At 45.9% G+C, this 23,764-nt stretch overlaps 1 protein-coding gene across 1 annotated transcript; it reads left to right on the top strand.

The window, feature by feature from the left end:
- The first annotated feature begins 433 nt into the window (after positions 1–433).
- On the top strand, positions 434–22,389 carry LOC147104988 (protein FAM72A). The gene is made up of 4 exons (XM_086010976.1): positions 434–2,065; positions 12,652–12,729; positions 15,992–16,116; positions 18,196–22,389. The coding sequence occupies exons 1-4, from the start codon at positions 1,920–1,922 to the stop codon at positions 18,282–18,284; spliced, it is 438 nt and encodes a 145-aa protein (XP_085867102.1). The 5' UTR covers positions 434–1,919; the 3' UTR covers positions 18,285–22,389.
- Positions 22,390–23,764: the final 1,375 nt, after the last annotated feature.

Below are 23,764 nucleotides of genomic sequence, written 5' to 3'. Positions count from 1 at the left end.
TGCGAGTGATTGATAAATCTGGCCGGGAAGATTAGAATGTTTTAAAATTAGCATGAAATTAAACTCAGTTCTCACACAGATATCATTAATGGAGAATCACTGAAACCTTTCCGCTCCGGAGCTCGGGCTCGGGCTCGGGCTCGCGCTCTCTCTCTCTCTCTCTCTCTCTCTCTTGCTCTCACTCACTCGCACTCACTGTGTGAGTCTGTCTCTCCCAACGGCCGCTCACATTTTAAACTAAAAACCGTTTTCCGTTGATGGTTGAATTTAAAAGCCCCGCGTGAACCAATCAGAGCGCGGCCCTGGCCCTGGCCCAGCCAATGGGAGGCGGGCTCCAGAATTTGAATGCGGAGTAAGGTTCCAGAGTCAACCGTCAGAGAGGGGGCGGGGCCGGGGGAGGGAGGCTGTCAGTGTGTGTGTGAGACAGTGTCAGTGTACTAGTGACAGAGAGAGTGTGTCAGTGTACTAGTGACAGAGTGTGTGTCAGTGTACTAGTGAGAGTGTGAGGGGTCAGTCAATGTAATAGTGAGAGAGAGCCTGTCAGTGTAATAGTGAGAGTGAGGTGTCAGTCAATGTAATAGTGAGAGTGTGAGGGGTTAGTCAGTGTAATAGTGAGAGACAGAGAGACCTGAGGGGGATATAGTCAGGACTGAATACTGAGATGCTCACAGTACATAGTGAGAGAGATTGTCTGAGAGCAGGGACAGTGAGACACAGGAATACTGAGCCTAATGCATACTGAGAGATTGGGGACAGATAGGTGGTGGATGTGACCAACACTGAGGTAAACAGGGTAGAGATAAACTGTAATACATAGTGAGAGCAAGGGATGGTTTGAGGTCTACGCACAGATAGAGAGAGCCCAAGGTGCAAAGGTATAGTTCATATTAAGACACAAGCGATAACCTGAGGAATATGTAAAGATAGTCTGGGAGAGAAGGATGGATGGTACATGTTGAGAGACTTAGCCAGACAGACAGAAGGGCAGACACCACACTGAGAGAGATATGACTACAGGTAGTCCGAGGGAGATGGATGTTACGTACTGAGAGATGCACAGAAAGAGGCAATCAAAGGCTGAAGGGCAGGTTGCAGATAAAACTTGTACACAAAGCCCAAGTGTATTCCTGCACACTAAGGCAAAGAGTGATAGAGGAATGTAAGATATACCAAGGCACCTACCCAGATAGACAGAAAAAGAGTGGGAGAGAGAGAGAGACGGCTACAGAGGGAGACGAGGGGTAGGAGCAAGTATACAGGGCAGACAGGGAGGGAAATACAGCTCCTGGTATACAGGGGAGTGCTGGGCAAACACTGTGTTTCAGGCAGCCACACTGTACACAGAGAGGGCTGGAGGTACAGTCACAGACAGCTCTTGCTGGAGTGATCCAGGCAGGGCCACGTGATTAACAAAGGGCTGGGAGACTGTCAAACATGTCCTAATGGTCAGAGCAACAAAGACAGCCAGGACAGTGAGACTGATGTGGAGTGAGAGTGCAGTGCACAATAATCCAAAGGGGCACATCCAGGTATTGAGAGCAGGCCCAGTGAGATGGTGTCTGTGTGAAACAGCTGGGAGGGCTAGTTAACTGACTGACGTTTTTTTAAAATTGAGAACGAAAGGTTAGTGTTGAAGAAGTGAGATTGTGTGAAAATAAAGTGAGCTAATTTGCAAGAAATATTGGGGTGTTTCAAGATTCAACTGGTTCTGCTGGTGACAGAAACAGCGTGAATCCATTTGGAGATTATATTTGCTATATTCAAGTCCTAAAGAATATTTTAGTGACCAGGTTTAGTAATTGGAGGCCTGTATTTTACAATTGATTATTTATTTACTGCAGTTATCGGAGAGGCAGATTTAAAAGTACATTTTTTAAAGTAAGTTTAGTAGTTATCAAGTTCAGTAACAGACGTCGGAGATGTCAACGCTGACATTTAAGAATAAGCTGGTTGCGATGCTGTGCTGCAAGTTCTGTGATAATACGCTGTGTGCCCGAGGCATGAAGGCAGTCCTACTCGCTGACACAGACGTGGAACTTTACTCTACCGACATCCCCCCAACAAGGTAAGGATCAGACTGTGATACTGCTCAAGCTGCACTATTGTATTATGCAACTTGTAGTTCTCGTGTTTTAATGACTTTCAACTTCTTTACCCAGAGAGTGGTGAGAATGTGGGACTCGCTACCACAGGGAATGGTTGAGGTGAATAGTATAGATACATTTAAGGGGAGGCTGGATAAACACACGAGCGAGAAAGGAATAGAAGGATATGCTGATAGGGTGCGATGAAGAGGGTGGGAGGAGGCTCGTGTGGAGCATAAACACCGGCAGGGAGCAGTTGGGCCGGCTTGTTTCTGTACTGTAAATACTTTGTAATGACATGTTTACTTGTGTTTTGTGCCAACTCACTTGATCAGAAGTGGTTTAGGCATTTAAAGAGGGTGTACCTCCTAGTGGGGTGCTAAATCAGACAAAACGGGAAGGTTGATGGTAAAATAGATAAGGGAGAACCAGTGGATGTGGTGTATTTGGACTTTCAGAAGGCTTTCGATAAGGTCCCACATAAGAGATTAGCGTGCAAAATTAAGGCACATGGGATTGGGGGCATGGTATTGACTTGGATAGAGAACTGGTTGGCGGACAGAAAGCAAAGAGTTGGAATAAACAGGTCGTTTTCCGAGTGGCAGGCAGTGACTAGTGGGGTACCGCAAGGATCGGTCCTAGGACCCCAGCTGTTCACAATATATATTAATGATCTGGACGAGGGAATTGGATGTAATATCTCTAAATTTGCAGACGACACAAAGCTGGGTGGGAGGGTATGCTGTGAGGAGGATGTCATGAAACTCCAGTATGATTTGGACAGGTTAGGTGATTGGGCAGAAACATGGCAAATGCACTATAATGTGGATAAATGTGAGGTTATCCACTTTGGTGGCAAAAACAGGAAGGCAGATTATTATTTGAATGGCAATAGATTGGGAGAAGGGGAAGTGCAAAGAGACCTGGGTGTTCTTGTGTACCAATCGCTGAAGGTAAGCATGGAGGTGCAGCAGGCGGTTAAGAAGGCAAATGGTATGTTGGCCTTCGTAGCAAGAGGGTTCGAGTACAGGAACAAGGATGTCTTGCTACAGTTGTAAAGGGCCTTGGTGAGACCGCACCTTGAGTATTGTGTGCAGTTTTGGTCGCCTTATCTGAGGAAGGACGTTTTTGCCATGGAAGGAGTGCAGCGAAGATTCACCAGGCTGATACCTGGGATGGCAGGAATGACGTATGAGGAGAGATTGTGTCGATTGGGCTTATACTCACTGGAGTTTAGAAGATTGAGAGGGGATCTCATCGAAACCTATAAAATTCTGTCAGGCCTGGACAGACTAGATGTTGGAAGGATGTTCCCAATGGTCGGGGAGTCCAGAACCAGGGGTCATAGTCTAAGGATAAGGGGTAGGACATTTAGGACTGAAATGAGGAGGAATTTCTTCACCCAGAGAGTGGTGAACCTGTGGAATTCTCTGCCACAGAGGGTGGTGGAGGCCAGTTCATTAAATATATTCAAGAAAGAGTTGGATATATTTCTTAAGGCTAAAGGGATCAAGGGATATGGGGAGAAGGCAGGGACAGGGTACTGAATTTGGATGATCAGCCATGATCTCATTAAATGGCGGAGCAGGCTCGAGGGGCTGAATGGCCTACTCCTGCTCCTATCTTTTATGTTTCTATGACTTACTGGATTTGTGAGTGAGATCCACAATTGTCTTCAGCATCCCTAGACCAGAGAGTGGGAGCTACCTGCCAGGATTCCACTCCTGAGTGTTATCCTGCTGGAACATGTGGACAGAAGCAACTCAATTGTGATCCCTGCCCCATAAACAGTTGAATAACGTGCCAATACTCACTGTTTAGGCTTTCAGGTGTAAAGAATTTGGGCGAGCTACTAGAACGCTGTTGGTGTCTGTGAAACGATAGCCCCAAAGAAGCCCGCACCTTCAAGTGGGAATAACATTGGTTTAAAAAATCAATGCCTACAAGGCATTTAATCATTGTGATTAAACAGGTATGACAAACCAAACTAATGCCAATAAAATGCAGAGTAAGAATAAAGAAAAAGCTTGCATTTAAATTGTGCTTTTCACTCCCTCAGGACGTCCCAAAGTGCTTCACAGCCAATGAAGTACTTTGAGCGTAGTCCCTGATGTGATGTTGAGGAATGCAGCTACAAGGTAATCTGATTTACTGATGTCAGTTGAGGAATAAATGTTGGCTGGAAGTCCCTGCCCTTCCTTTGAAAGTGTTGTGAGATCTTTTACGTCCACCTGAGAGAGCAAACGGAGCATTGGTTTAACATCCCATCTAAAAGACGGCACCTCCGACAGTGCAGCACTCCCTCAGTACTGCACTGGAGTGTCGGCCTGGAGTATGTGCTCCAGTCTCTGGAGAGGAGCTTTGTCACTAAAATCAAATCAAAATCAAATCAACTTTTATTGTCATTGTTAGTGCACAAGTGCAGTACAATGAAATGTAGGCTTGCGGCTCCCGAGAGTGTACATTTAGATTAAGACATTTAAACATTCAACATACATTTGGTTTGTAATACATTAACATAAACATAACCATAATAAAGTGCCTTGGCAGATGTGCAGGCTTTAGAGTTTATTTGTGGAGTTCAGTAGGATGACAGCCCTGGGAAAGAAGCTGTTCTTAAATCTGGTCGTACGGGTGCGAATGCATCTGTAGCGTCTCCCAGATGGCAGGAGGGCGAACAGACTGTGGCTGGGGTGGGTAGGGTCTTTGATGATGGACCGTGACCTCCGTAAACAGCGTTTCTGGTATATGTGCTCTATGGTCGGTAGCCGGGTGCCGGTAATGCGTTGGGCAGTTTTGACTACCCGCTGCAGGGCTTTCCGGTCATAGTAGCTACAGCTGCCATACCATACTGTGATACAGTTTGTCAGGATGCTCTCTATTGTGCAGCGGTAAAAGTTAGAGAGGATCAGGGGTGACAGGTTACATCCCTTCAGCCTCCTTAGGAAATATAGGCGCTGCTGGGCCTTCTTCACCAGAGAGGAGGTATTGAGGGACCAGGAGAGATCTTCTGTGATGTGGACTCCGAGGAACTTAAAACTGTCCACCCTTTCCACCACAGCCCCATTGATGTGGATGGGGGTGTGACTTCCGCCTTTAGACTTCCTGAAGTCCACAATGATTTCTTTGGTTTTCTTGATGTTAAGGGCCAGGTTGTTATCGGCGCACCACTTCACGAGATGCTGGACCTCCTCCCTGTAGGCTGACTCATCGTTGTTGGTGATCTGGCCTACTACCGTGGTATCATCCGCAAACTTGATGATGGTGTTGGAACCATGAACAGCCACACAGTCGTGGGTGAAGAGGGAGTAGAGGAGGGGGCTCAGCACACATCCTTGTGGGGCCCCCGTGTTCAGGGTCGGGGGGGGGGAGGTGTGGTTACCTAATTTGACAGACTGGGGTCTGTTTGTTAGGAAGTCCAGGGTCCAGTTGCAGAGGGAAGTGTTCAGGCCAAGAGTTTGGAGTTTGGTGGCCAGCTTGTTGGGGACGATAGTGTTGAATGCTGAGCTGTAGTCTATGAACAGCATTCTGATGTAGGTCTCTTTACCATCTAAGTGATTCAGTGCAGAGTGTAGAGGTAAGAGTGCTATGTCTGAGCCAAGGCTGCTGCCAGCAAGGACCCGTGCCAGTTGTAGCCACGGCATGTAGTGTTTTGCTCTGGGTGGGCTTAATACCCCAGCAACTTTCCAGCGTTGCCTCTAAAGACAGTCCTGGCATCAGTGCTGTCGGGCACGTCAATATCCTCCCGTGGTTGGGGTTTTCACTTGCCCCTCCTGAAAGCAAAGACAATTGATTTGGGACATTGTGATGTGAGACAAACCACGTTGCCCCTGTTAGTGACGTTTGTCCTGAATGTGCCCAATCCCCAATGACGCCTTATGTCCTGGAGCAAACTATTGACTAGTTTTTTAAAAGGTACGTTAATCACCTGCAATTTGTAGCGAAATAGTGGCTTCTGCATTGGATGTTGTTCATTCCATTTGTGAAAGGAACCCTATAACCAAATAGAATAAATCTGTTCAACAATTTCCTGTGCACTATCCTAGTCACGCAAAATGCCAGGTCCCGTTTTCTGTTACTTTGATAAAAAGATGGGTTTATTTGCAGTCTTTAAATCCAAACTTCTCTAAATATTGGCATGGTCTTAGTCAGACATGCTTTGTTATTGCATACAACAGAATGCCATCAAGTTTGGCAGTTCTGAGGCCTGAGCTGCTATGATTCTAGCCCCTTCCTTTGTGTATATGGGTTTAATAGAATCTCCCAGATATATGGAAACGATTTTACCACATGTGTCGACACACACTGTATAAATCATGCTGATGATCACCTGCCACCGGAGGGATAAGAATGAAAGGAGTTTCCACCATTAGCATTGACACTGTCCGACGGTGTGCTGGATTAACTCTATATAGGTTGCAGGTTTTAAAAACAAAGGGGGGGATTTTGCAGGGAGTCAGCAGGCACGATCGGTGGCAGGTCAGGTGTAAAAATGGTTCTTTTTGACAACGGGTCGGGTCCCCGCTCTCAACCCGCTGCCACGCGCCTTTACCAAATGCCAGGTCTGTCAGTGCTGAGCAGACCCGACACGCAGCGGCGGGGGAGGCAATTAAAATCATTAGTGGCTTGTTTACAGCCACTTAATGAGGCTTTTTTCCCAGCTTTTTGAATTTGACAGGTCGCCCACCAGTTTCCAGCTGTGCCTAGACCTCGTCTGTGAAGCTGAGGCAGGAGGTAAGTGGCCATTGTTTCAGCTGATGAGTTGATAGCTTCAAATGTCAAGTCAAAGCTCCCAGCTGATTGAGAAATAATAGAGACTTGTAAGAAAGGTATGGCTATAATCATGGGAGATTTTAATCTTCATATTGATTGGACAAAGCAAATTGGCAAAGGTAGATTTGAGGAAGAGTTCTTAGAGTATATGTGGGATGGTTTCTTGGAACAATAAGTTGTGGAACCAACCAGGGAGCAGACTATTTTAGATCTGGTAATGTGTAACGAGGCTGGATTAATTAATGATCGTGAAATGAAGGATCCTCTTGGGAAGAGTGATCATAGCATGATAGAATTTCAAAGGGTGAGAAAGCTAGGTCTCAAACTAGTGTCCTGAACTTAAATAAAGGTAATTACAAAGGTATGAAGGCAGACTTGGTTAAAGTGGACTAGGAAAATATATTACAGGGTAAGACTGTAGAAAAGCAGTGGCAAACATTTAAGGAGATATTTCATAACTCTCAGCAAAGATATATTCCAGTGAGAAAGAAAGACTAAGAGAAGGATGACCCATCCATGGCTAACTAAGGAAGTAAAGGATGGTATCAAATTGAAAACAAAGGCATACAATGTTGCGAAGAATAGTGGAAAGCCAGAGGATTGGGAAGTTTTTAAAAACCAGCAAAGGACGACTAAAGAAATGATAAAGAGAGAGAAGATAGCTTATGAGAGTAAGCTAGCAAGAAATATAAAAACAGACAGTAAGAGCTGCTACAGGTATATAAAAAGGAAGAGAGTAGCTAAAGTAAATGTTGGTCCCCTAGAGGATGAGTCTGGGAAACAGGGAAATGGTGGAGACTTTGAACAAATATTTTGTATCGGTCTTCACGGTAGAAGACACTAAAAGCATCCCAATAATGGATAATCAAGGAGCCATTGGGGTGGGGGGGACTTAAAACAATCACTATCACTAGAGAGAAAGTACAGGAAACTCTTTTAACCAGCACCCAAATATCCGGAAATCTCTCTTAACCGGCAAAATTCAAGAGTAAGTTCAGGTAAGTTTTACTATTTATTAGTGGCCGTGTAACCGGGGTTCCTGGATCTGTGGCCGTGTAACCAGGGTTCCTGGATCTGTGGCCGTGCAACAGGGACTCCTGGATCTGTGGCCGTGTAACCGGGGTTCCTGCACCTGTGGCCGTGTAACTGGGACTCCTGCACAAGTGCCATGTAACCGGGACTCCTGTACCTGTGGCCGTGTACGGAGCTCTCGTACCTTGGTAAGCATACCTCTCTGTAATCTGGACTTTTTGATCAACCGGCACCACGCCAGTCCCGTCGGTGCCAGATAAAAAAGAGTTTCCTGTAATAGGCAAACTAATGGGACTAAAGGTGGACAAGTCCCCTAGACCCGATGGATTGCATCCTAGGGTCTTAAAAGAGGTGACTGCAGAGATAGTGGATGCATTGGTTGTAATCTACCAAAATTCCCTGGATTCTGGAGAGGTCCCAGCGGATTGGAAAACCGCAAATGTAACGCCCCTATTTAAGAAAGGAAGGAGACAGAAAACAGGAAACTATAGACCAGTTAGCCTAACATCTGTCATTGAGAAAATGCTGGAGTCCATCATTAAGGAAATGGTAGCAGGACATTTAGAAAATCATAATATAGTCGAGCAGAGTCAGCATGGTTTTATGAAAGGGAAATCATGTTTGACAAATTTGCTGGAGTTCTTTGAGGATGTAACGAGCAGGGTGGATAAAGGGGAACCAGTAGATGTGGTGTATTTGAATTTCCAGAAGGCATTCGATAAGGTGTCACATAAAAGGTTACTGCACAAGATAAGAGCTCACGGGGTTGGGGGTAATATATTAGCATGGATAGAGGATTGGCTAACTAACGGGAAACAGAGAGTCGGGATAAATGGGTCATTTTCCGGTTAGCAATTGGTAACTAGTTAGGTGCCGCAGGGATCGGTGCTGGGGCCTCAACTATTTACAATCTATATTAATGACTTGGATGAAGGGACCGAGTGTAATGTAACCAAATTTGCTGATGATACAAAGATAGGTGGGAAAACAAATTGTGTGGAGGACGCAAAGGAATCTCCAAAGGGATATAGATAGGCTAAGTGAGTGGGCAAAAGTCTGGCAGATGGAGTATAATGTGGGAAAATGCGAGGTTATCCACTTTGGTAGGAAAAATAAAAAAGCAAGTTATTATTTAAGTGGGGAGAGATTACAAAATGCCGAGGTACAGAGAGATCTGGGGGTCCTTGTACATGAATCACAAAAAGTTAGCATGCAGGTACAGCAAGTAATTAGGAAGGCAAATGGAATGTTGGCCTTTATTGCAAGGGGAATGGAGTATAAAAGTAGGAAAGTCCTGCTACAACTGTACAGGGCGTTGGTGAGACCACACCTGGAGTACTGCAGACAGTTTTGGTCTCCTTATTTAAGGAGGGATATACTTGCATTGGAGGCAGTCCAGAGAAGGTTCACGAGGTTGATTCCGGAGATGAAGGGGTTGTCTTATGAAGAAAGGTTGAGCAGGTTGGGCCTATACTCATTGGAGTTTAGAAGAATGAGAGAGGGCCTTATTGAAACATATAAGATTCTGAAGGGGCCCTGACAGGGTAGATGCGGAGAGGATGTTTCCCCTCGTGGAACTAGGGGGCATAATTTCAGAATAAGGGGGCACCTATTTAAAACGGAAATGAGGAGGAAGTTCTTCTCTCAGAGGGTCGTGAATCTTTGGAATTCTCTTCCCCAGAGAGCTGTGGAGGCGGAGTCATTGAATATATTTAAGGTGGAGATAGACAGATTTTTGAATGGTAAGGGAGTCAAGGGTTATGGGGAGCGGGCAGGAAAGTGGAGTTGAGGCCAAGATCAGATCAGCCATGATCTTATTGAATGGCGGAGCAGGCTCGAGGGGCCAAATGACCTACTCCTGCTCCTACGTCTTATATTCTTATGTTTTTATATTCCCTTAGCCACTAGCTTCTCTAAACTGCATTTTCAGTACAGATTCAGAATACTGCAAGTCTTTACACAAGTCTCCATCCAGTCTGACCTCATTACCTCTCCCACCATTAACAGATCACTTCTGCCATCTCTACTTCACCTGCTATCTATTCCATCAGCATGGGTGCACTTTATACTCGCTCACCTTGGTCCTCAGAATCCCACCACGATCAGCCCCAACATCACTAGGCACACAAGCAGCACCAACAACCACACCAAACTTCTCCGCAATCAACTGATGCTGCACAGGACAGAGGGCATCAGCACCCGACCACATTGCTGCCCAGGAGGTCAGGGATGGCCTCACCATGGCCAGATTTACTTCACTTGATGCTGTACACCCTGGCTGTCGCATGATGCACCAGGTTGGCACCACCCCACACCAACACCATAAAGCATCCCTACAATGCCCAAGCCATACCTTTCACACTTATGACCATTGCGGGGGGGGGGGTACTGTTATGTCTCACCATTCACTGCAACTCACTAAGCCACTTCCAAAGGTGCACACAAATCTGTCCAAGAAAACAAGTGTTGAAAATAAAGGTTTCAATGTTTGACAGCACATTAACAGAAACTTTACATGAAACATTGGATAAAACACCCAAGTGCCTACCCTTGTGTGTTGTTAGTTGCATGCATTAGGTTGAGGGTGAGTGTGAGGGGTGGCTAGTGAGATGGGGATGTGATAATGTAGATAGAGAGGGATGGGTGGAGGTGCAAGGTGAGTTGGTGTGAGTAAGGATGTGCAGGAGTAGGGTAGGGAAGGCAGAGTGATGGGGATGTGATGGGCACAGCAGGATGATGTTGAGTGTGGCGTTGTACTAACGTTTCGTGATCTACTGAGATCATTGAAAGGTTTGCGCCACTGCACCCAGGTCCTCCTGACCACATCCCTGCATGTGCCCTCCTCTGCAATGTGCAGTCAGGCTGTGTTGATCTCCTAGGGAGGTCTCCTCTGCCCATGGGAAGGGAAGAGGACTTCCCTGTGTGCTGTGACTCCCTCCATAAGCATATGGAGGGAGTCTTGGGAGAGCCTGGGTGTAGCCCTGCTCCTCTGCAGTGCTTGTCAGTGTTTGCAGCACCTCAATGCTGTAGAACACTGACAGCACAACTGTCAAATTAAAGTTGGCCGTGGTCCCTTTAAGGAAACCGGCTGATGACGCATCATCAAATGACGTCATCAGACCCGATTCTTTCAATTGGCCGGGAAACTCGCTGGGCGGGGCTTAACAAGCCCAATCACAGTAAATTAATTCTACACAGCGGGGTGGGGTCGGGACCCGCCACAGACCCGCCAAGGTTGGTAAAATCCAGCCCAAAGTCTTTGAATTGGAGTGTGCAGCCTATATGTGCGAATTGTTTTTCTGAGGGTGGCCTATACATGTGATAGTAAGGCACATCATCCTGCTCACTACCTTACTGTGCGGACTTTCTGATCCTCCTGAGATTTAAAACAACAACTTGCATTTATATAGCGCCTTTAATATAGTAAAACATTCCAAGGCGCTTCACAGAAGCGTAATCAAACAAAATTTAATACTGCATCACATGTACCCAACCGCCCCTCAACCTCACTTCTCTCATTCCAGCTGTTGGCTTCAGTGTGGCACCTGGGAGTACATCGCTTCGATTAGTCAATGCAGGTGACAGTGGGAAATATAGGGGAGAAAATAAATTAAAGACATTTACTACGGGCTAAATGATTCGAGTTTTGGGATATTATATGAGTGAACGAGGGATTACATAGAATGTACAGCACAGAAACAGGCCATTCGGCCCAACCAGTCCATGCCGGCGTTTATGCTCCACTCGAGCTTCCTCCCGTCTTTCCTCATCTAACTCTATCAGCATAACCCTCTATTCCCTTCTCCCTCATATGCTTGTCCAGCCTCCCCTTAAATGTATCGATACTATTCGCCTCAACCACTTTCTGTGGCAGCGAGTTCCACATTCTCACCACTCTCTGGGGAAAGAAGTTTCTCCTGAATTCCCTATTGGATTTCTTGGTGACTATCTTATATTGATGGCCTCTAGTTATGCTCTTCCCCACAAGTGGAAACATTCTCTCTGTGTCTACTCTATCAAAACCTTTTGTAATTTTAAAGACCTCTATTAAGTCACCCCTCAGTTCTCTTTTCAACTTTTAAAAACCTCAATAAATATTCTTTCTGAACATTACTAAAATATCTTCTTTCTGTGTGGTGTCCTGCTGGCCAATCAGCCGAGCTCAATATAACATAGAACATCAGTTTATGGCCCTGATTCTTTGTTTGAGTCCCTGATCACGACTTGCTTGTTAGCAAGGTACTGAGTATCTTTAGACCCAGAAATCCCATGTAGAGGTTTTGTACTATTGCCAAAATGCAAATGATTTTCAATTTTCTCTCTTCTCTCCTCGCTGGGGTATGCTTCCGTTGGCTTCTGCAGCCCTCTGGCACCTCTCCAAGTTGGCTATTCTTTGTACGAGCCTGGAAGTGAGTGTCGGGTTATTTGATCTTGGGGCTATTGCAGCTGAGGCCAGTCCTGTTCAGACCCAGTGTCGACACACCAGTAAATACCACAGAAAAGGTTGCTCAATGGCAATCGGGTGCAGGAACCCTGCAGACTAAGTCAATAAGGGCACCTGTACTGTTGCCCTGGCTGAGATTACCTACAGAAAGTAATGCAGAACTGATCGTTGTACCACTGCTTTGGCTCCTGTATTGGTGTGAATTCTGGTGTGACAGACTATAGACATGCTGTTGGGCCAATTATTCTGGTTGGGCACGTCCCACTGAGTGATGGAGAGTGCAGCTGTTACTTCACGCTGACTTGTTCTAAATTACAGGGCCGTGGACTTTGTTGGAAATTGCTACTCCACAGAAAGCTGCAAATGCAAAATAAAGGACATTGCATGTTTAAAATGGTAAGTCTGTTCTCAGCTGTAATTTAAAGTCGTAAATGAATGGCCACGGAAGAATTGATGTCTGGATTCTGCTTTGTCTCGTGACAAGAATAACTAAATTGCTTGACCCCAACTGCAGCCACAGTAACTTCCAGTTTTATTTAGGAACACAGGAACAGGAGGAGGCCATTCAGCCCCTTGAGCCTGTTCCACGATTCAATGAGATCCTGGCTGATTTGTATCTTAACTCCATCTACCTGCCTTGGTCCTGTATCCCTTAATACCCTTACACAACAAAAATCTATCAATTTCCCCCCACCCCATTTTCTTTAGGTGCCAGCTTGACTCAATGGTAGCACTCTCACTTCTGTCAGAAGATCGTGGGTTCAAACCTCACTACAGACTTGAGCACATAATCTGGGCTGACACTTCAGTGCAGTACTGGGGGAGTGCTGCACTGTCAGAGGTGCTGTCTTTCAAATGAGACGTTAAACTGAGTTCCTGTCTGCTGCTTGGATGGGCATAAAATCACTCGAGGCACTATTGGAGGATGAGCAGGAACTTCAAACGGTGTCCGAGCCAACACATCTAGTCATTCATTTACCATTTGTGGGATCTTGCTGTAAGCAAATTGACTGCATAACAGTGACGATACTTTAAAAACATCCAGGATCTGAAGTTTTATAAATAGGGGCATAGAGTACAAAAGCAAAGAAGTAATGCTAAACCTTTACAATCATTGGCCAGACTGCAGTTCGAATATTGTGTCCTGTTCTGGGTGCCCCACTTCAGGAAGTATGTCAACCCTTTGGGTTACTAGGCTAGTACCAGAACCAGAACCACTAAACTAGCTTTATTCATTTGTTTACTGTTTCGCTCTGGTCCTCTCTCGCGCTCCTTCCCAGATAGTTTGCTGTTTGCAGTGTGTGGTGTATGTGCAGATATCACGTTGACTTTAGCTATTGATTCCAGGCGTATTTGTTTCCAAATGCTGTTTTCTCATTTGATACATGTGCTGCTTATAGCTTCCATAAATAATGTATATACTTAAAAAAAAAAAAAAGCCTCTCCATCATGTTAATAACCTACTTTACATGTTTACCGTTTACAATGCTTTATTCCAGAAATTATATCAACTCCCATTGAAATCGAGAGTAATGGGAAATGCACACGAAGTTCATGCTTGGATGCCTTTAGTTAATTTAATTATGATAAAGTAAAGAAAGGAAAAACTTGTATTTATATAGGCCTAGAAATTGGGTTGAGGCGCCAAAGTGGCGCCAAGTTCGCCTGGGCGCTGATTTTAGCGCAGCGTTCGGAGCATTAACGAACGTCAGAAATTCAGTTTCAGCGCCCCTAGAGGGAGACGGGGCGAGGCTCGAGGCGCTCCGCGTCCCTCTTGGGGCGCTGAAACTGAATATCGCAGCGCAACGTGCCGCAGCGCCACACGCTGCGGCACGGCACGCTGTGGTACTGCAGGCCTTCCTCCCACTGTTAAGGGGGAGGGGCCTGCAACAGCGCGATTCCCGCTCGCGAGTGCCGGCAAAAGAGCCCGGCACCAAGGAGAAGTGCCGGGCTCTCGGGAAACAGCTGGCAATACCGCGGGGGGGGGGGGGGTGGTCAGGAGGCCGGGGACGGAGGTGCTGGCAGGCGGCCGACCCGCACCTCCACCTTAACTTGCACCACTGCTGGCACAGCAAGCCCCCGTGAACCAGGCTACAGCGGCGTTCGCTACCAAATATCGCGATTGGGGCGCTAATGGGGCGCTGCGCACACCGATTACGTCATCGGTGGCGGCGCAGCGCAACAGGCTAACGCCACCATTAGCACCCCCGCTGAATATCGCAGGAGGCGCGGCCAGTGGCGCTACAGCCACTGACTGCCCTCTTTAGGCGCTAATAGGTGGCGCTACTCACCCAATTTCTAGGCCATAGTCTTTAACGTCTTATACAGTGAATTACTTTGAATTGACTTGTGTAGGCAAACGTGGTGAGCATTTTGAGCACAGCAAGATCCCACAAGACCAATGAGTGATTTGTTTTTTTTTGACCCCACATCCTATCCATCACCAAGACCGCTTACTTCTACCCCTACCTCAGCTCCACAACCACTGAAACTCTTGGGATTTTATCCCCTCTAGACTAGATTTCTCCAATGTCCTCTATGCTTCATAAACCCAACTTGCCCAAAACTCAGCTGCACACAGTCCTTTCCCCGTACCTGTTGCCCCAGCTCTCACTGACTTACATTAACTTTCTGTCCCCCCCCCCCCCCCCACAATGGGTTGAATTTAAAATCCTCGTCATCTTCAAATTCCCCAATGGCCTTGCCATATCCTTTCTCTACAACTTCCTCCAGCCCTAGATCCTTCTGTTCACTGATTAATGTCTTTTGTGCTTTCTGACCTTCCTCCTCCTGCTCGTTCACCCTTGCCCCCCCTCCCCCCATCCCATCCCACACCTTGGTGGCAGAGTCTTCAGCTACCTGGCTCGATTTGAATATCCTTCCTGAATCCCTGCACTTCGCCACTTCTTTCTCCACCTAGAAAATCCTTCTTTTAAACCAGCGTTTCAGTCTCCTTCAGGCACCTGTTCCTTTATTGATTTCTTCCTCCCCCAGTGTAATCTTGGGATGTTTTCTATGTTGCAGATTCTATACAGATGCAAGTTGTTGGAAGTGGCTATGAGATCTTGTTCTAATTTTTGGAGAGCAAAAGCTGCTGTCCACTTTCATCCCCTCTTCTCCTAAGGCTGCTGATTCCTTATTGGTGGTTTGTTTCCACAGGTGCTAGCTACTCTCTAGCACTCCACCTATTTTTCATGCGTGAGCATTGGCAGACTATTCAGCTATGTAAAGCAGCGCAACTCAGCCTGATCCTGTTCTCAGCACGAGCTAGCAGAAGTAACTTGATCGGAGTTAAACCTAGGCTGACTCGGCACAGACCTGGGACTGAAACCTGAAACTTTCTGGTCTGTGTGGCTTAGTACTGTATCAGACTGTGCTGTTGCCAACTGGGGCACTAGTCCCTGAGCACTTTTGAAGCTCAGTTCCCAGTTTTCCTTAGTACTGATGTGTGTACTTCAGTATTCTTGTCAAATGTTCTACTTCAAACCAAAAGAACTGTGTGCTGTGCATTGATTTTGAATTTGCTGTTGCAGAAGTTGTTTGTGACTGAGTTTTCTGTAAAGGAAATGGGCAGAGTTGTGGTTTGGAGAGGGTTCTGTTGCAACAGCTGTGAAAGCAGATCATGCACAATCATCACTTTCTCCCTTCTCGTTTTCAGTGGTAATGCTGTTGGTTACCATGTGGTCGTCCCGTGCAAACCGTGTTTGCTTTCCTGTAACAATGGCCATTTCTGGATGTTTCACAGCCAGGTGATCTATGCTGTCAACAGGCTGGATGCCTCTGGTAAGCACATCATCAAACTGAGTGTGGGAAACTGCAGTATAGTGCCTCCATTGTCCAGACTGCCAGTGCTGTACACACGCAGGGAGCTGATAGCCCAGTTATTATTGGAGCGTGAAAGATTATTTTGTAGATGCTGTCCTTGAACACAAATGTTATTACAGGCTTTTAAATGTTTGCACGCTGCATTTTACTACATGAAGCAACACCTGCTCTCCTGGTGATCTTCAGCCATCTGTTTTAAGGATGATTGCTCCTAATGGTATAACATCAGATTACTGAGACCTACATGAACCCTTGCTTACAAAATCTTGTCGTTATTTACAGTAATACAAAAATGTGATTATATCACAACACCGCAGACGTTTGTAATTCTTGTGCCAGTGTGTTCCATGGAGTATTGGATTCCTGGCTGTCCATGAAGAGAGGTCCTAATCCCAGGCTTCCAAAGGAAGGAGAAACTAGAAATGGGTGGGGAGACTACTCTGGGCTTCTGCTGCTACCCACCTGGCCTGCTGGTTACAGACTCTCACTGGTAGAGACCAGAGAACAGGTCACATCGCCACTCGGGGCTGGTGTATTGCGAGGGGGACCTAAAAATAAAACTGCTGGATATCAGATGTTTATAATAGCCAGTCATAATTGCTCTTTGGAATTAAATGTTATCATTTATCTCCTGGATTCACCCCACCGTACATAACAGATCAAGACTAGGGTGAACGGTTTGATATTTTCACTAGTTTTAAAATATTTTATAAGGCAAATTCACATAATTTCCTGATGACTTAGTGGGTTAGTGTGCCATATGGTATGGCACTGAGCCATAGAGATCAGGAAGACCCCCTGTTCAATCGGCAGACTGCTATTGGCTGCCTTGATATGGGAGAGCTCTAAGGGCACTATAATTGGCCGCAGCACCCCTGAGCTAATAAGAAAAGAAAGCATCATTGGTTCCCATTCCTGATTACTATCCGGAGACTGCTGCTGGAAAGTGGACATGAGGATCTGCACCGTGGACAGGATCAAGCTTGGTTTTAATACCCTCCACAGTCAAGAACTCTGTCAATACCCACTGCTCCTGGCTGAAGAGTTGTGCCTGATGGCTAACGTTACTTGGGAAACCGTATCGCAGCATGAATTGACAGTTGGGGGAGGAGGGGAGCGCTCACTATTTACACGCAGTTAGGGCTTGAATTATGAGATCAGAGGCAAAGTTGTGGGGAGACAGTGGGAGAGAGAGAGGGTTTTTAATCTGATACAATAAAAGCCATGAACCTACCGTATATAAAAACAGAAATTGTGTGTGCACAATTTGGGGGTGATCTAAAAGGAAAACCAGGCTTGTTTGGAGCAGAAGGAAATGGTCTGAATCTTGCAAAAAGTTTTAATAACTTTTCTCTTGCAATCTGGATGAGTTCCAGGTGGATTTAATGACCTGTTACATTTGGGTCTTGTCTCTGAGGTAAGCTCCAATTTACTTCAACAGTGCAGATTCAGAATTTTTTAAAAGAAAAACACACACTACAGGTATTACAAGATTTCAGCTCCATAGTGCAATCTACTCCAGATGATCCAAAATCCTTTTTACTTAAAAAGGAATTATCCAGTAATTCAAAAAACAATTTTTTTTAAAAAGCCTTTGTTTTTGCTTGAGGAAGATTTTGAATTAATGGATGTAACAAAGTGGAGGGAGAGAACTCCATGGAGCGGCGGCGCAATGGCTGAAGGCTTTGCCAATGCTGATTGAGGACAGGGGAATGCACAGTAGACCTGAAGTGGAAGAGCAGAGAGTGTGAGCAACGACAGAGGTCTGAGGGCTGGATGAGGTATTGGTAGGGTGGAGCCAGACTGAGGAAGAATTTCTAGACAAGGATTTTGAAGCCGTTGCACTGCGAGATGGTGACTCCGTGGAGGACGGTAAGGACAGTGGTGATAGATGGGCAGGTCTCTGTGGGATAAGATGTAGGCAGGAGAGTTATGGACCCTCTCATCCTTTGGGATATTTTTTCTACCTTTGTATATGGATTAAGTATTAAGGGGAAATGAGTGCGAATACTGACAGTGCAAGGTGTTTGATTTCAGGTGCTGATATGCTTCTGTGGGGGAATTTACCAGATACAGAAGACGAAGAGGATGTATATAATCTATCTGAAGAGGAGTGTATCAGATGATGGAGCAAAGGAGTCAAGAACTTCTAATTTTGTGCTTTGCTTTTATTTATATAAATGTACTTTGTCATCATTTCAAAGTTTCTAAACACTTTTGAATCTGCTGCACGAGTTAACTGCAGCTTGTGGACTGGAGCCAGCTTGCTTGAAGTTCTTTTCACCAGGAAGGATGTAAGCGTACATACCCTGGAGATTGACATGTGGGCACCAGGTAGGATTGGTGAGCAGTTGCCGGTGTTGGTGCTTTGCAGCTTTCTAGACACTTGTGATGGATGCCAGCGAAGTCTTTTGCCTCTGGTTGAATTGGTTTGCCCTCACGCTGGGCAGGCTTTGCACAGATAATACCAGATTTCACAAGGGACGGGACTTACAAGTGAAGACGATGCTTTGGCTGCATGTGGTGCAACCTTGGGGCTGGGAAGCTCACTGCCTCTTCTCCAAATTCTTCTCCCAATGATCCCCTCTAATGTGAACGCTGTTTTTTGGCAGGCTGCCTATTTGCACTCAAAGAAGCCAAAGATAGAAAACCTGTTTTAATAGGGAAGCCAAGCAGGAATTTACATTTATTTTAAGAGCAATTTTTTAGGGATAATCTTACTAGATTCATCGTGGTACTGACTGTATTTGTTGTTGCTAATGCCTAAACTGGAGTTACTACTGAAAGGGAGCTTGTGATGAGCAAACCTCGGTACGGAATGATGGCTCTGCTCCACTCAGACCCTGCTGCTCCGACATTTCATCCTTCAATGGAAGATACAAATGTGGACCTGGGCTAATGAGCATAATTGTGGCTAAATATTTGTACATTAGGACATTCTGTCCAAAGAAATGAAGTGCGTTCCCTGTCTGTCCTCATTCCCAGATCGCTGCCGAAGTCGATAGCCTGTTCCAGTGGAGTTCTGATATCAGCTGCTTGGGTCTGTTTCCTGGCTTTAAATCCAATTTCAAGCATTAACTGTCCGCTGTTGTACAATAGAACAGAAATCACTAACCAGCCATAGGCAGGGCTACAGCCACACCGGTTCAGCCACAAGCACTAATTTTAATAGAAAACGCCTTACAAACAATACACTCTTTCTGTTCACCAAAGCTTGGAATTCTAGCTTGAATTGATCGGACACGCCACATCATCATGCAGCTTCTAGGTTTTTGTTCCGCAGTTGCAAGCGGCACTTTGACTTCATCAGAGTGATTACTGAGAATGTTGACCCGCACAACGAGACACGCCGGACCCAGCCCTGCTCTCCATCCGGACCCAGCCCTGCTCTCCATCCGGACCCGGCCCTGCTCTCCATCCGGACCCGGCCCTGCTCTCCATCCGGAACGTGGCTGGATGTTCTTTGACCTTTGCCATGATGTGCCCTGTTGCAGCTGCTTGTTATTGGTTGGGTTGCTGTCTTCTGGCCTGAATTGGTTATTCCGATTGGTAGAGCTGAACATGAAGGCAGCTCCCCTCTCTACAATGTTGCTGGTGTTTCCACAGTGCTGAAGTCCGGTGTTTTCACCCGTGTTACACACTATTTTAGCAGATAACTAATGAGCAGTAACCAAGGAAGTAAAGCCCTCACAGCGATTAAAAAAACACTCGCACACTCTGATTTTCATCTTACTATTTTACCAACAAATGTACACGCTGTGTGAATATAAGTATTGAGATCACAAGCCCAATGACAGTGTCTTACTAATTTTTATTTACTAATCAGAAATGCAATTAGTCACACGTGGCTCATGGTGAATGTATTGGACAACACTGCAGTCAGAGTCTCTCTGAACTATTAACGGAATTAACTGGAAAATCTTTTCAAAGGAATGTTTCTTCTTTAGCTTTATTTGCACAGATAGAAACGTTTGTCTGCTGGAAAGCAAGGGTGCATTCTAGACATTATGGTCAGATTGCCTGTCAGCACTCCCTGCCCAGGCCCACGGGTGAAAAATGGCCACTTGTGCAAGGTACCAGAGTGTGGCTGGTCCAGGTCCTCCACCAGGGACCAGAGTCCTTCAGGAGAGCAGAAACCTTCATTGCCACATGAATGAATGCTGTTTGTATGTATGTAAAATCCGGTGTGTGTATAGGAAAGTGACTTCTAGTTTGCTTGAAATCACAAAGGTCACACATCATTTGTACAGATGCCTTCATACAGATTTTCCAGTCTTTTACAGAGCTCTGTATCTGAGAGTTTTGCTGTCGAATCAAGCTGCTTTAGTTGGACCTTGCTTTACGCAAAGCGTTTGTGCATGTGTACAAGCTCCCCAACTATGAGGACAGCCACCAAATACAGCAGGAAACTAGATGCACACCCTCAGGTTTTGCATTGCAATGTGGATTTTACTGACCTCAGCACTTTGTGGGTTTCTGCGCATGTCAAGCAGACTCCTGTCCTCACAACCAGAGTGGGTTGGAGGAGCGAAGCAATTACAGCTTGTCGAATGTTCACATGGAACAAAGTGCCTTTCAATTTAATTTTGGCAAATTTGGTTGAAATTTAAAAGCTGTACAAAATCTGAATGCTTTTTAATCAGGATCTATTCAACTGCATTAACCAATTTGCCAAGAAATGTTGCGTAAGGATAAGAATCTGAGCTATAGGGAGCAGAAGGCACCAGGTTTGATTCACTGGTCTGTGCTAAGCCAGCCCGTTTGTAGGGATGCTATTAGTGGCCACAGCAGAATAATGGGGTGGGGGGGAATCAGCCAAGGTTCCTGCTCCTGATTGCTACCCAACAAGTGCATACATGTGAATGGGGTCGGAGTACAGCATCGGGTTGCTGTGTCCCCCTTTTCCCCTCATAGTACAATAACTCATTGCCACTCGCTGCCTGGGCTCACTCAAGAATGGCGACAGGAGGATCACCCTGGCTTCAGAACTGAACCCAGGAGAGAAGAGGAGAAAATTTGTGCCAAAAACCCCCTCTAGATTCAAAAATTGGCACTTATCCAATGTCTCACGGTTCACTTCAACCAAACAAAGTGCAATGTTACACAGAGTTGTAATTTGCACAAAAGTGATCCAGCATCTGAAACGAGCTGTAATGTGCAAATGAATTCTGTCTGGCAGCAGGCTGTCTGATTTTTTTATAGATCTTTATGAAAAAGAAGGAAATTCAAACACATTTTATCTTTGGGTCAGGATTTTTAGATTGAATTGGAGTGAGGGGGAAAGCCCTTGTCTGGAGACTGTGCAGAATGGAACTTGTACGGTGGGAGTGAATGGAGCTGTGATAATCTATTTATTTGGTGTGAATATGCGTGTGCTTTTATTTTCCTAGTTGGCTGGTGTATTCGGACCCAGTGTTCCACACGAGTAGCGCTGACCTGTTGTGATATCGCTACCAAAAATAAAATTACGAGGCAATTTCAGATTTTTTCTCCGGTTACTTTTTGTGGTAGCACTAAATATCTAATCATGGGTACCGGAGACCATTACAAGGCTGCCATAGATTGAAGAATGCACTTATTGTGAGTTGTGTTTTTAATAATATATCCCATCTTGTGAATCCCTTGATTAGACAAATGCCTTGAATCTCGGAGAGGTCCAGTATTGTAGAGTTTGAATTTTGACACGGGCATTAAACCCCTTCATAACATTCTTGCAGTATATCGCAAGGAAGTTACAATGTGAGTGCTGGAGATGGAATGGCCAATTCCTACACATTAACAATTGGTTTGTATTGACAACGGTTTCCCACTGCACGGATCATTTCTTTCTTTCTGTTCAGCAGGTTTGTGCACTGATCACTGTGAGTAAAGTCAGCAAGTGTTCAGCAGCTCCAACTATCTGAAAAAAGAGAGGGCAAGTCAACTGTTGGGTGGAGACCTTCCACTAGAACTCAATTCTGATGAAAAGTCTCCACCAGAAACATTAACCTGCCTTTTTTTCCTGATATTGACATGTTTCCAGCCTTTTCTGCCTTTTTATTGCTGATTTTTATTGTTTTGTTAATTAATGTTCTCTGTGACTGTCTGTACTCTGAGCTGTGAGTCTTTTTCTAGTTTGCCTGTATTTGAGCTTGTTTTATAGGAACAGTAGCATTTGGTACATGAACCTTTTTTGTATAAAATACTGCACTTTTTGCTGTAAATTTTAGTAAAGTCTCTTTGTATGCCAAACCTCAAGTATTGTTTATTTATTCAATTTCCTCCCTCCTTTTTCTCCCCCTCCCTCCCTCTTTCTCTCCCCTCCCTCCCTCTTTCTCTCCCCTCCCTCTTTCTCTCCCCTCCCTCCCTCTTTCTCTCCTCTCCCTCCCTCCCTCCCCTCCCTCCCTCTTTCTCTCCCCTCCCTCCCTCCCTCTTTCTCTCCCCTCCCTCCCTCCCTCTTTCTCTCCTCTCCCTCCCTCCCTCCCTCCCTCTTTCTCTCCCCTCCCTCCCTCCCTCCCTCTTTCTCTCCCCTCCCTCCCTCCCTCTTTCTCTCCTCTCCCCTCCCTCCCTCCCTCTTTCTCTCCCCTCCCTCCCTCCCTCTTTCTCTCCCCTCCCTCCCTCCCTCTTTCTCTCCCCTCCCTCCCTCTTTCTCTCCCCTCCCTCCCTCTTTCTCTCCCCTCCCTCCCTCCCTCCCTCTTTCCCCTCCCTCCCTCCCTCTTTCTCTCCCCTCCCTCCCTCCCTCCCTCTTTCTCCCCCCCTCCTCTTCCTCCCTCCCTCTTTCTCTCCCCTCCCCCCCTCCTCTTTCTCCCCCCTTCCTCTTTCTCCCCCCCTCCCTCTTTCTCCGTCCCCCCCCCTCCCTCCTCTTTCTCCGTAACCCCCTCAGTGATCCAGTGGCTTTTTATGACAAAACAGCAGCTCCCATGGTCCTGTTTTTGCCACCAGTGCAAATGAGCAGATTTATTGATTTCAGTTTCACAACTTGCCATACTGGGACTTGAACTCATAACCATAGTCACTAGGCACCCATACCTTTCTTCATTTGGGACCCTTGTTTTTGCTAACAGTGGGTGTTATGGCAGAATGACCATTAAATACATTCTCTGCTACTGATTCCTTCATACTGAAGAACGAACAACCGGTGCAATCATTGCAACCTTTCTTCAAAGACTTGGTATCAAACACATTGATTTGTAATAATAATCATAATCAACTTTATTGTCATTGTTAGTGCACAAGTGCAGTACAACGAAATGTAGGCTTGCGGCTCCCGAGAGTGTACATTTAGATTAAGACATTTAAACATTCAACATACATTTGGCTTGTAATACATTAACATAACCATAATAAAGTGCATTGGCAGATGTGCAGGCTTTAGAGTTTATTTGTGGAGTTCAGTAGGATGACAGCCCTGGGAAAGAAGCTGTTCCTAAATCTGGTCGTACGGGTGCGAATGTATCTGTAGCGTCTCCCAGATGGCAGGAGGGCGAACAGGCTGGGGTGGGTAGGGTCTTTGATGATGGTCAGTGACCTCCGTAAACAGCATTCCTGGTAGATGTTCTCTATGGTCGGTAGCCGGGTGCCGGTAATGCGTTGGGCAGTTTTGACTACCCGCTTGATGCGCTATCAA

This window comes from Somniosus microcephalus, chromosome 18, assembly GCF_052327205.1.
Source record: "Somniosus microcephalus isolate GS21.2 chromosome 18, FLI_Smic_1.0, whole genome shotgun sequence".
NCBI lineage: Eukaryota > Metazoa > Chordata > Chondrichthyes > Squaliformes > Somniosidae > Somniosus > Somniosus microcephalus.
Note: the sequence above shows the minus strand (reverse complement) of the source record. Positions and strands in the feature narration are given on the sequence as shown.